The 13,907-nt window shown below is 44.8% G+C and overlaps 1 protein-coding gene across 2 annotated transcripts in view; it reads left to right on the top strand.

Annotated features, from left to right (window-relative positions):
• The window catches only part of opcml (opioid binding protein/cell adhesion molecule-like), a 158,217-nt gene that overhangs the window by 50,621 nt on the left and 93,689 nt on the right, over positions 1-13,907 (top strand). The window contains exon 2 of one of the 2 annotated variants that reach the window (XM_011611034.2): positions 10,977-11,052. In XM_011611034.2, the coding sequence (XP_011609336.2) occupies positions 10,977-11,052 (76 nt within the window). Of the gene's footprint in view, positions 1-10,387; positions 11,053-13,907 lie in introns of those variants that run through there. The other variant, XM_003970731.3, reaches the window with a different exon arrangement.

Genomic DNA, 13,907 nt, shown 5'->3' with positions numbered 1-13,907 from the left:
TCAGTAGAAGTCTAATCATGTCTCTAAAGCTGCGCACAAAAGCAGTAGATTGTAGATAATGAAATCCGATAGGTCAGTTAAATTCAGATTTGGTCATAAGCAAGAAACAGTCCAACAGATAAACAATCCAACAGTGTGAGGCTAACTTAAAACAACACAAAGACAATTAAAGCTCCGGAACACTTTAGGCCTTTATCCCCTCTTAACAGAGAACAATGTTGCTGCCCCCCCCCCCCCCCCCCCCCCTTACACACACACACACAAGGCAATAAAAGAAAGAAATCTGCTCCCCCTTCTGTCTTTGTCAGCTGTCATTTCAGCGCTACAGTTTGTTCACTTTCAGCTGGAACTGTCACAGTGAGCTCAGTCAAATAAGTGTCACGCATCTTCAGCTTTTCTTAGATTATTTTAGCTTCTCTGAAGAAACTTAGACCAAAGCATTTTTTAAAAAAAAGATCCTTCACAATAAATAATATAAGAATAAAAGAATAGCCCACATGGATTTATTTCAACTGATCAGAAACATACATCCCCCTTTAGTTGAGACCAAAACTGTTTCTAGAAGCATCATTGAGACGTTGAGCTAACAGCTTAGTTAAGGTCAGTCATTAAAGACCTTAACACAAGACATAAAGTAACTTTTATTAAAAAAAAAACAACAACACCTAAAAGCATCTCAGTGTAACTTCTGTTGCAACTGAGCAGCTGTCGATGGGGGGATGTTGCGTTTTGATCTGAGTTAGCAACAGAGAACAGCAGTCAATATTTGAAGAACACACCAGAGAGATAAGTACAAAGACGGAGGAGATTCGCTTGTGTCTGCTGGATGAGACCCTGTTTTGTGTAGAAATGTGTGCACTTAATGTTGTTTATGTGCAAAAACCAATTCCAAAAAAACAGTAAAGAAAAAAACTCCCATCTGCTTTCATGGTGTTTCCAAATGTGGAGTTTTGCAAAGATGGAGACCTTTTCTCACACATGATATGTACCAAAAGTCCCAGCAGAGGCCCAATATTCAACAGTTGGGTGAATACACAGACGTAGCACAGTTGAGCCGCCTGTGGCAGCATCAAAAAACTCCAAATCATACAGCCACCGTGGCGTGTTTAAGGCCGCACACTGTAAATAAATCAATAAATCCATCACCGCCGTCACCAGCTGAGGCTCAAATTGGACAATTAACTGTCTGAAATAGTGTGTAACCCCTCTTTAACTGTACCCTCATTATTTCCCAACTTTCCCGACCGCCATCCATATGTCAGTGTCAAATAGGATTCGAATGGTTGATTCATTCTATCCCGGGGTATTAGTTCCATTTGAGTAATGTCTGAATGGAAATGTCTCAGTTAGATGCATTCACCTTGAAGAATCCGTCTTGCAGTGACAGTTTGTGCATAAGCAAGCTGCTCGTCTCTGCAGATTGGATACTGTTATTGTCGGCATCTAAACTGGTTCTAACCTGAGGGTTAACCACCCCGGTACACACATACAAATGAACAATCCGACACCGACGGAACGGAATGACAGCCTATTCTTGACTGTCCTAAATGATTATGTAGCGCTTGTGTTTCGCCTCTGCACGGACAAATCTGTCATCACTGTGGACCTTTAGAAACGGGACATTTTGGTTAAGGTACAAGCAAAGAAACAGCTCCGAGTTTAGTCGATTGTTTCCAGCTTCTTGTCTCTATTTTCCAACATGATCCAACACTTTTTATTCAATTATCTCTGCAACAGTCGTAACTTTCTAGAGCAAAGTTAACAGCAGAGTATAATGATGAGATCATTCTCATTTGGAGCGGAGACTGTAAGTGTACACATAGATGTAGAAAGACGTAAAAACTCAAACACTTCAGGCCTTTTCATGTTTTTCCTTAAGAAACAGGATAATGCAGGAAGATTTAGCTTTGACCTTCAAGCAGCTTCTGATTCCCTGTGCTTGCATTCAATAAAGTTGCAAAAGTGGTTGAAAATTTGACAAATATGCATAAAAAAAAAACTTTTCCGCAACCCTGGACATGTTCCACATTAATGGCACTAAATGTAGCTCCGCATTTGAACAGGGACAACACAACAACCTTGATCGGATCAGTGGGTGCATCCCACAGCGCTCAGGGAAATAAAAACATGTAATAAATAAAGATCATTCAATAAATGCACCGTGTCATTCCAAAATCAGCCTGATACACAAAGCATGCAAGGCTGATCGTTCTGACAGTCTGAAGCAAACATCAGCTGAACACCCACATTGGATTATTTGGTGTTCTTAAATAGAGCTTTTTGTGCTTGTAGAGCAACGTTCTAAAGGATTTTTACCTCTGTAGAAAGGTTTTAACACATCTATTGTGCAATAAAAGGGGAAAAAAAGGATCCAGCCAGTATTATAAACTGCATTCAGCCACTCCTTTCACTCGTATTCACCATATATTGAACACTTGTCGCGCTGAAACGTCCCCGACGAGAAGCCGCGCCTGTGACATCGCGTTTTAATGAGATTTGTGGGAGAAAATTAAAATACAGACAGGCCATGATGGTTTGTGCTTTACTGGGGTTTCTCCTCCTCTGTTTTAATGACTGGACTGAACAATAACGTGCAACAGGACCTCGGCGCATCAAAAGGCTGCTGAAATGTAGTGAGCAGCCAATAATATTTGATCAAATTTTGGCCTTGGTAACTTTAAAAAAAAAAAAAACACACAACCAAACTTGAAGGATATTGGGTTGAAACATAAATGAAATTGTCTGACAATCAAATCTCCCTCCGACACATTAGACCAAATATATGCATGAAAAGGGGAAGACAGAGGGCAAAAGGGCAACGCGGTGTTTGGCCGCAGCTAATTTGACGCTTCAGCAGTGCGTTACGCAAACTGAATGAATGTCCTCCGACGCTGGATTTTGGCACTTTATGAAATTCCCTTGTTGTGTCACAGCCCAACTGCCATACTAATGAATGATAAAGCTCTTCCGACTACAATATGCCAGGCGAACATCTTTTTTCCCCTCACACATGTGTGGCACATGTACGCATTTGTTTTTTTTCCTTGCCGGAAGGTTTGGCTGCCATCTGTGACCCGTCTGTAACTTTAAATCTGCGCTGTCAGCCACTCGTGAATAAGTTGCGTAACATGAGTGTTGGGGTGGCATCATGAGCTTCTGCGGATGACTGAATCCTTTGAGTGAGTTCTTTTTATTCACTCAAAGCATGTTTTTTGCTCTGGTATTAGCTCGCTTTGGTCAGTGGCTGCTCCTTTGTCTGCCCGCTCTGCCCATCCTTGCATGATATGAATGGAGATTAGCATGGATGGTTTGCATCAACCTCCCAGAGTCTGGTGTTAATGTGTCGCAGCAGGAAATTATGTGAATGTCACTGCATGTATAAGTGAAATAAATGAGAAACAGCATTTCTGAACGAGCTCGGTTGTGTTCAGCTTCAGCTTCAGCACAAAGACGTTAATGGGAACGAGCTGGCTTCGTTCATTTGAGCCTGTTAAAATCAATACTCTATGTCAAATACCTGCTATATAGCAACGGATCAACGCGGCCTGGATTTTCTTTTCCTCTCCATTTTCCATGCAGCCTGTGTGGGAACGCCAGCTGTTGCCACGGGTGTCGGGTGAGCTGCGAAGCAAACAGCGTCGTTCTAGTTTGTCATTTCGGCATGCTTGGCACCTTAGCTTATAGTTGATCTTTGGCAAGGTCATGGATGAGCCTGACCTGCTGGATGCAGAGGATGGGGGATCAGAAGCATAATGCTCATGGCATGATTGAAGCGGATCGTGGTCTTATTTTATCCTCTGACAGCAGTGCACGGAGCGGATCACTGGCAGCACAGCACAGCACAGCACTGTTCGTATTCTTTAATAGCACTGTGACGCGACCGAGGTGTTAGAAGAACATCACGTGACCAAACCTTGCAGCTTTAATCCACTCAGGGTGTAGGTGAAGAACGCCCACTCCCTCCTTACAGCCCCTGACTTTAATTAAGACCACAAATCTTAGAATTTGCTGAGGTCAGCGGAAAGGATTTCATTTAAAAAACATTAGGACGTGAACATAACGGCCGGCGTCGCATCCCATTCAGGTTCAGTTTTAATTAAGTCTTATCTTTTCCCAATTACTCGACAGAAAGTCATCATCATAATTCTCCAATAACAGGTGAACAACAACTGATCAGCTGTTATATGATACCACAATTAATGAGCTGCGGCTCCCGGAATAACCTGACAGGTGAGCGAGTAATTCCTGCTCCATCTTCTTATGATGACGCAGAGACACTGCTTCATGTGGTGTGTACCGGAATAAAGGACATAACCCGTATTTTGTTTGGTTCCATGCTAGTACACCTCTAATACAACTGTAATTACTGCTACTGCTGTGGTTGTTCATGATGGTGATGCTAATGATGCTCATTATTGTTTAATTCAATGAAATTGATCAATCAAAAAGAGACACAGAATCAAACAGGAAGTCCCAAAAGGAAGCGGCAAAAGTATGTGACGCCGGCTCGAAAAGGACAACATAAACTAAAGAGGACAGTTAACCTGTCAAAATATGAAATCAGAAGAGATACAGACAAGCTGGAAAAAGGTCTCCGAGCAAAAAATGAGCAAAAAATATCACCCCAAAAAATGAATTTTGTGGAGTGTGAGAAAGAAGAAGGAGGAGGAATACTTGATCTTCATTATACAATTGCTTGCACAAAGAAATTTCCAGGCCAATCAGGGGTGCCGCAGCTTCGGCTGCGGCGCCGCTGTTGATTAAGCAGACCTGTCTGTGTTTCACGGTGGCCCCCGGAGGAAACCCACAAGGACACGGAGAGCGCATACTAACTCGACACAGGTCTGTTATAACTGGGGATTGGACCCCCAACCTTCCTGCTGTGAGGCAACAGTGCTAGACGCTACGCCGCTCTGCATATATTGTGCTCAGGCAAAATAGGAAAAGAAACTGAATAACAAAAATGTATCAAATGTATTAAACTGAGCCTTTTTGATGAGAAGAGCTTTGGCGTTTTGTTGGGGTCTGTTTCCTGTCACCACTGAGACGTCAATTATCTCCATCTATACTAATATTTGGACCTCTTCCTGCTTTAAATATTCAAAAAACAGATTTTTATAAAATCAAATGTACGATTATTCCAGCGAGCCATTCAGTCCCATTAGGAGTCTAAAGGTCTTTACCTACACAAGCGTGCGAGGGCAGACAGTCCATTGGTGTCTCTCTGGAGACATTATCAGTGCCCATGAAAAACAAGTCTGTTTACATGAAATTTCTACATTATGGGATCAAAGAGTGGGTCCTTCATTCCACCAGCATTCATTTGCATATATCCAACATCAGCCGCAGCACTGAGAGCAGAAACTTTAGTCATGCTTCAATAACGGGAACAAAAGCTAAACGCAAGCAAACTTTAGATCTGACTTTTTTACAAGCACTTTTAAACACCTAAGTTTTACAGGCAGCAGGAAGCCAGAGCGACAGTACGCTGAATATTGTATCTGCTGGTTCTAAATGTAATGATGGTAAACATCCTGTGCAATATTGGGTCCAATTCATTCGGGTGTAAAACTAAAAGAACGGTGGATTCCTGATTCAAGTTGGTGTCCCGACTGGTAACGAGTGAGTTCATTTCCAACTGAGTGTCCTTGAATGTAAAGGCAGTCAAAGGCAGACTCATCCAGAGGCCAATAGCCAAGAGGTCTGAAGAAATCTGAAAACAGAGGTGCTGGAGACACCAACAACCCAAGGAATGAATCAGGACACGGAAAAAGCACACTAAGGGCTAATCCCAATTCCCAAAAGGGGCTAAGGAGAAAAGCTACACGGCCAAACTGAGATATTCACTCAAAATGAAGGGTTAGAGAAATTGTCATGGTATACCGCAGGTGATGGTGGAAAAAGGGTGATGAAGCAGGGGAAATGGAGTGGCATCTCACTGCCTAGGGGTGTGTTTATACAAGGTAGACAAAAGGGTAAGAGGGCTAAGGGGTTTTCCTAGGATTGGCCCCAAGCAAATATATGAGACACATGCGGAAGGGGAGGCAGAGGAGTCATTGGGGTAATCACGAGGTGAAAAGTTCCATCAGAAGCCGACCCAAAGCCCAAGGCGTATAAGTTCATTAGCAGCTGTTGCTAACGCTCTCTCGTCACTGCCGCACACACAGTTACCGTACACCAGCAGAAATGCTGACGATATAATTTCCACACCATTTTTCACTAATATGTTTCAGAAGCATATGTTTGTTTTGGACGGAGAAGGAATGAGATCTAAAGCCTGGATTAAAGAATGTTGTGTTGTGGTTGCTAAAGTGGTTTCCTTTACAGTTATGAGAGAGCCAATAAAATCCCTCAAACACCTGATAGCAGTTAAAAGATGTAATTGACTTATTGGCACTGTGAGGTATGATGCACTTAGTGCTTGTTATTGAAAGGAGGCCTTTTATCGTGAAGTCGGTGTGTGGCAGGATTGATGAAAACACAACAGGCTCCAAGCCGTATCAGGGATTTCACACGCTGGCAAACACTGGAGATGAGACAAGACCGACATTTGCTGCTGTATCTGTGCTACTGATGACATCTGCCATCCCAATATCTTAAAAAGAGCTAAACTGATGTGAAGATAGACTAATTAATTTGTTCAATACTCTCCGGAGACTGTGAAGCTGTCATCGTGCTGCTGTTAGTAGCAAAGTGCTGTGTTCTTCCCTCGTGGCCAGAGTCGCCCCTGTGCATACAGATGTGGTTGGGGACAGACGGCGCAGGAGCGCATTAGCAAACAAAGTGCACTTTAGTGAAGTTCACACTATCAGCGGCTTGAGCTCTTCGAGGAAACGCTACTTCATTCCCCACACGATCCATCAAACACCGACGTCAGGCGCGAATGTTTGTCAAATACGTTAACAATGAAACACCGATCACTGACAAAGGTTAAGGGGCAGCTATCAACTCAAAGCCATTACTAGCGTGAAACAGAAGTGGCAGAGTTTGGTGTGAAAGACGCTCTCAGACTGTGTCATTTTATATCTTCAGCATGGTAGACTGATCTTTTCATGAAGAGGTCAATGGCAGAACATTTCAATGAAATGAACAACTCGATGTCATTTGGAGTGTTATTGATTCGAAGCCCTCCGCTGCATTTAATTTCAGTGTGCCACATTGCACTTTTCCTTCATTTTGCTTTTCATCACTTTCAAAGTGCAGGACAAAGAATCAAAAAATCAAGTGTGAAACCAGTGTGTGCGAAATATGGATAAACCGGCTAATTACAGGAGGTTGGTTCCATTCCCAAGCCAATAAACCTGGATTTTCTGGAGCCTCTTCGGATGTCATCATGTTCGTGATGTCAGAAACATCCCCAAAAGAAGGGGAAGCAAAGATCGGAACGCAACATGGGAGGAAGCATGGAAGCTAGCGGCATACTTGCTTTTCTAGAGTCTCTTTCTAAGCACAGAAACTCAACACAGACGGAGCAGACGGAGGACGTTTGTGGCCGAGTCGGCAGATTACGATGATACGTTGGAGGTTACGTCATCGAAGGGTAAAGGTAGCAAATTCCCACATCTCTTTGGATGTTCTGTTGTGAAATATAGCGAATCGCATTTTATGTTATAGCTATTTCAATAAAAGTAGAGTAGTTTCGTAGATAATAATAGAATAATAATAGAAGGATTAACTGGGGTAAAGTGGACTGGGGAAACTGTATGTGAGCGTGTTTGTGAGAAGGAGGACAAAACAACAATGTGTGATATCTGCTTGGGTTAGGGTTCTCAAGGCTGTGCACCTGTGCATAGGCCAAGAGCCGCTTCAATATGGTCAAATATGGGCAATGTGACTCGGTTGATGCAAACTATGGGACTAAAGAAACGCCTCCTGCCATGTAATCATGCCTGTTTTAACAAAAGAGACAATTCTGGGGTGGAGTGAGAGTCCCCGGGACAGCAGACGTGTCTGTAACGGAGCAGGACTCCCCTTGGCCAAGGTAGGAAAGGAACTTTGGCGTCTGGTCTCAATTTGTGGTGAACTTCGTTCATGCGCCCCTTTCGACGACAGTTCCCATCGCCAATCGGAGCCAGAGCCAAGAAAAATCCACATTTATTCCAGGGTCATTTGACCCAGAACTGAACGGCAATAATTCCCACGAACTAAAAAAGTTGGATATTAGTGGTTGTTCACACGTTTTTAGCAGTGAGGAAAGGAAACTGTGAAAGGATTGGACATGAGTCAAGGTTTTGCACATTTTGTCTTATTAGTCTAACAGAACTCTTCAATATCGTTTAATATTTGATCTCATGATTTGAAGAGGTTTCAAGGCAGATCTGTTTGTCTTGTTCCTGGTAAACATGGCAGGAGGGACTGAGACTGTCTGGGAAGGGAAACCCTTTGGAATGGTTGCCGTGTTGCCGTGGAGCAGCAATAGCAGTCTTTTTGTGAACGTTTGGAGTGACTCCTTTTATTTTGCTGTGGAACCCGGAGGCCTCCTCGCTGTTTTGATGGGGCTCCGCTCCATCGGTGGGGGAGGTTTGCGAGAGTGACAGATGTGTGTCAAGAAACCGAACAGCAGCAGGATCGACCCTCTGGATTCCTCCTCTTCATTTCTGCAAGACTCAGTGATTTCTCTCTTTGCCCGCTCGTGTTTCCGACATTTGCTTTCATTTACCGCACATTTTCCTTTTATCTTCTTCTGGATTCTTTTAACCCAGTTAAAGTTGGTATAAGTTTATATTTGACTTTAAAAACAGGCTTCCCAGCCTAGTCTTTCCTGACTCGCCTGATGCTGCACGTTCTTGGCCCTGACGGATGATCCTAATTAGTATGAGAACAGGTGTGGATCCAGAATGCTGCTGATGAAGGTGACATGAGGAGATTTATCCTCTTCTGTAGCTTTGACGCGACTCCGTAAAAGCAAAACCGAGATAATTAATTCTCAAATGCGCGTGAACCTGGGCGACCTGGGTGCGACTCTTCTGAGACTACAGTTCTTTTTTTAAAAATAACAGCTTCATTTAGAGTCAATTGGGCTGAAGTATCTCAGGCTCAAAACGACTTTGTGAGCTGCTTTTCCGTGACATCTTTGGTTTCCAAACTACATCTGTACACGTTTCAACACCAGACCTTGAATTGTGTCATGTACCTCTTTCCGGCCCACTGATATCCAACGTTTTTAGTGACCGAGAATGGGTATAATCGGTTAATTCAGTTAAATAAACCCGTACATTTATTGGCTCCGGCTGTGATCGGCAACTCTATATCTGGAAAAAATTGCATTTTGGGTCTTTAGGCTGTGGGAACGCTCTGCTCCTCTATTATGAGGAGGTTTACTTGGCTTAAAATAGCATCTATAAAGAGTTTTTCCACCCTTTAAGAGTAAATTGATATCCATTAAAGGTTTTTGTTTCATCCTAACCTACATTGTTTATTAAATACCACTGAAAGTGTAAAGTTGTTTGTCCATCTGATGAAGATGCTTTTGGGGGTTGAGATGGTTTGTTATAGAGAAATGAAATACTGCTCAGTAATATTCTACTATATGTAATCGTGATTGGCTTCCCAGCCATCGGCAGTCACGCCGAGACTGAAAAAGTTGTCCATCCCGGTTTGAGGGGCAGATCTCATTTCGTTTCCAGCTCTTTGTGCTCTTCAGTGTTGGAGATCTCTCCAGGACACCAGCTGCCTGTCTCGCTGCCTCAGCCTTTTCAGAGCGACACCATCCCGATTATGTTGTTGTAAATGACTTTTTCTTTATCCGGTTGCCGCGCTTCCTAGCGATGGCCTCTTGGGGAGAGGTTGTTCTTACAGAATGGCAGCGGGGTCAAAAACAGGCGAGACAGGAAAAAAGAATTTGATTGCTCAGCACTCGAATTTCCTTCATTAACATAGAAAACAATAGAATTATCTTTGGTAATAAAGCGAGGAGCACTTCTAATCTCTGTAAATTACTGACACTTTTACAACAGTTTAAAATCCCATCATTCATTTGCTCTATTTGCTCTCGGAACAACTTTACAGCAAATCACACTTTTGTGCTCTTAAATAGTGTTTTCATGCTGTTTTTATGTAAAGCACCACGTTTGAAATGTGCAATATAAATTAAATATCCTTGCCGCTCGGTGCCTTCCTGGAAGAGGAACACGTAGTGGCCAGTCCATAATAAGATGCCCAAAAATTCTACAGTACAGGTACTAAATGAAAGTACCTGACACACTAAATCACTACAATCCTCACACATCCACAAAGCTCCATGTCAAAAATGAAGTGGTCTGGTTTTTAAACAGGATAAAGACCCCGTTCAGGGGCCACTGGGGGTCACTTAACCACTGTGAAGGTGGAAGAACTGTCGGTAGAGACACCATATGGCCAGTGATGCTACCTGGAGAGAGAGGGAGAGAGAGATAGACAGAGAGAGAGAAAGAGAGAGAGAGAGAGATTCTTAACGATACAGAGCACTGCTGCGAATTCAGCCTTTTGACTGCTCACAGCTTCTTATAGTCCGCCAGAGAGGCAGGGAGCACCGAGTGAAAGGGGACTCGCAGAAGGAGACTTGGCTGCTGCGTCCAGCTCAGCATCCATTTCACAGCCATTAGCGTTTGACGCGCGGAAGACGGTGCGCAGTTTCCCTCCAGAATCGCGGAGCTGCGCTCGCACCCAGAGTCAGTTTGCCAAGTGAGCGGCTGAAGCGGTCAGAGGGACCCGTCTGTCTCACGCACGGCGCAGATTTGAACACAAGCCTGTTTACTTGCAGCGCATCCAGGTCGTCCGCGGCTCCGGAAGGCGCCGCTGCCTCTGTTGGGAATCTGCCTTCAAGACGCAAGAAAAGGAATTTCTGTTTCAAGTTTTCCTGTGGAAGTTGCGCGGCGGTAGAAAGAAAAACAACAGCAACAGCAGCACAAGAAACATGGGAATTTGTGGCGATTTGGCGATGCCTGGGAAATGCCTTGTGGTCCTGGGACTTAAACTGTTATTCCTTGTACCTGCAGGAGTTCCGGCGCGAAGCGGAGATTCAGTTTTAAAGGACAACATCACGGTCAGACAGGGAGACAGCGCCGTCTTAAAGTAAGTCTTTAACTGTCTTTCCTTCACAGCGCGCCGCCGGTGCGCCATCGGGACCGACTGTGTTCCTGGAGCTGCTGCTTTCACGGAAGCAGCGCGCACGGTCTGTTTAATTCCTCAGCAGTTGTCATTTCCAAGTTCAATCGGAACATTGAGCAGAACTGGGGGACGCAGGCTCTCTGCTCGGTGCCCTTGAACGCTATTGATTCGCTTGGTTAATGTCCTGTTGAGGATGCACACAGCTGAGACACTTAGTGAGAGGCTGTGCACCTATTGATCGCAATATATGATTATACAAATGCAATTATCGCCCCCCCTCTTCAGTGTTTTGGTTCCACTTCATGGAATGTTTAGAGAGCTGACATGGTTATCACTGAGATAGGAGCGAGAGCATCATTAAGTAAATGATGGATGCATGGATGGATGGATGGATGGATGGATGGATGGATGGATGGATGGATGGATGGATTGTTGTAAGGTCTCATGGTGGAAAACAACTATTTAGTCTTCTCAGTTGATTATTTTCTATCCTAATTTTAACAGCCAGCAGCACTTACTCTTCCATTCCCCACGAATAGAAAAGGTGTGGTACCAATAAAGGATACGCCCCCCTCCTCTCCCCACACATGCACGCATGCAGGCACAAAGACAGCACATAGATAATACACACTCGTGCGCATGCACGTGAGCATAGCATCACTCTGCTCTACATGTTTCTGTATCAGAACACATGAAAAAAGAGGTAAATGACACCTGCAGAAGGTGAGACAGGACAAGCAGGTAATCTCTCCATCTGTCCTTTAGCTCCACTTTATCTGAGTAATAATGAGAAAAAAACTTAGACACACCTAGTGTACTAGAGCTCAGTGTTAATTATCAGATAATAAAATTATTCAATAGCCTTCCTTGTGACTTACAAGGAAACCAATGCATTTGCACTTTTAGGCTCATCATTTTAAATACCAGCAGTTCAAACAAGGTCCCGATTAGCTGTGTTACACACGCCAGATGTGTGTGTGACACACAGGAGGGAGAGTTTGATCAACCGTGTTCATATGCCTGCATATTCCTCCGACCGACCCTGAAAGTGCTAACGCGAGCAGGTGTGATACTCACATCCACCTGCAGGGATCACTACTAGCACCGCTCCGGTCTGATTGGACTTACAAATGAACACTGTTGGGTTTTAAAGCCGCTGTGCTGTCTGCAGCCTCCTCCTATTAGCCTGTAAAAGCCCCGCATGCATGTACCTCAGGCTGGCAACGCAGTTCGGCTGGATGAAGTGTTTGGACAGAAATGATAGCACAGCCTGAAGACCGTTGACACAGATGAACAGATGAATGTGCTAGCCTGCAGGCGCCCATCCTCCGTAGCGTTCTTCGACACCCTCAGCCTTTTTTCAGGTCTTCTTCATTGAACAGAACTTCCAAGCAGCCTGTTGAGCCGCTGAAAGTGTCATGAAATAAGCTGTGGAGCCGCCGTGATCTTGACCTTGCTTATGAAAATGCGTGGTGGGTGAACACTGACAATTTGTGTGCTCCATAGTTGTACATCCAAGACCTGAGGAAGCTGAGTAGCTCATGTCTCAATGAGCTACAATCAGACTATAATGTCATAATGATATCCGGTTTCCTGGTTCCAGCATGTGGATTTGGGGTATGATGGCATCTGCACACGTGTGAAGGACCTGGATGGAGATTCTGTTGGTACCTACACAAGCAGTCAAGTACAGAGAGAACAAGCTCAGGAGGGTGGGACATTTGATGGCCAGCAGCTCTTGTGCTTTCCAGAAAGTCTGGGTCAAAGAGGAAGAAAAGCAGAGGCATGGCAGGGGGAGGAGAGAAAGAGGAGCGCAAGAGACAGATGCATCATACATGTGAATACATTAGATATGCTGACGAAAAGAACGTCATCAAGAGGAGAGGAGAGGAGAAGAGAGGAGGTGAGGGAGGAGAGGAGGGGAGGAGAGGAGGGGAGAGACAGATGCATCATACATGTGAATACATTAGATATGCTGAAGAAAAGAACAGAAAGTGAACAGGTCAGAGGTCAGTGTGCAACTATGATGTCATCAAGAGGAGAGGAGAAGAGAGGAGGTGAGGGAGGAGAGGAGGGGAGGAGAGGAGGGGAGAGGGGAGAGGAGAGCGGGAGAGGAGAGGAAAAGAGGGGAGGGGAGAGGAGAGGTGAGGGGAGGAGAGGGGGCAGAAGAGGAGAGGAAAGGAGAGGAGAGGAGAGGGGAGAGGAGAAGAAAGGAGGGGAGGGGAGGGGAGAGGTGAGGAGGGGAGGAGAGAAGAGGAGAGGAGGGGAGGGGAGAGGTGAGGAGTGGAGAGGTGAGGAGAGGAGAGGAGAGGAGAGGAGAGGAGAGGAGAGGAGAGGAGAGGAGAGGAGAGGAGAGGAGAGGAGAGGAGGGGAGAGGTGAGGAGGGGAGGAGAGGAGAGGTGAGGAGTGGAGAGGTGAGGAGGGGAGAGGAGAGGAGAGGAGAGGAGAGGAGAGGAGCGCAAGAGACAGATGCATCATACATGTGAATGCATTAGATATGGTGAAGAAAAGAACAGAAAGTGAACAGGTCAGAGGTCAGTGTGCAACTATGATGTCATCAAGAGGAGAGGAGAGGAGAGGAGAGGAGAGGAGAGGAGAGGAGAGGAGAGGAGAGGAGAGGAGAGGAGAGGAGGGGAGAGGAGAGGAGAGGAGAGGAGAGGAGAGGAGAGGAGAGGAGAGGAGCGCAAGAGACAGATGCATCATACATGTGAATGCATTAGATATGGTGAAGAAAAGAACAGAAAGTGAACAGGTCAGAGGTCAGTGTGCAACTATGATGTCATCAAGAGGAGAGGAGAGGAGAGGAGAGGAGAGGAGAG

The sequence above is a fragment of the Takifugu rubripes genome, chromosome 15, assembly GCF_901000725.2.
Source record: "Takifugu rubripes chromosome 15, fTakRub1.2, whole genome shotgun sequence".
NCBI lineage: Eukaryota > Metazoa > Chordata > Actinopteri > Tetraodontiformes > Tetraodontidae > Takifugu > Takifugu rubripes.
Note: the sequence above shows the minus strand (reverse complement) of the source record. Positions and strands in the feature narration are given on the sequence as shown.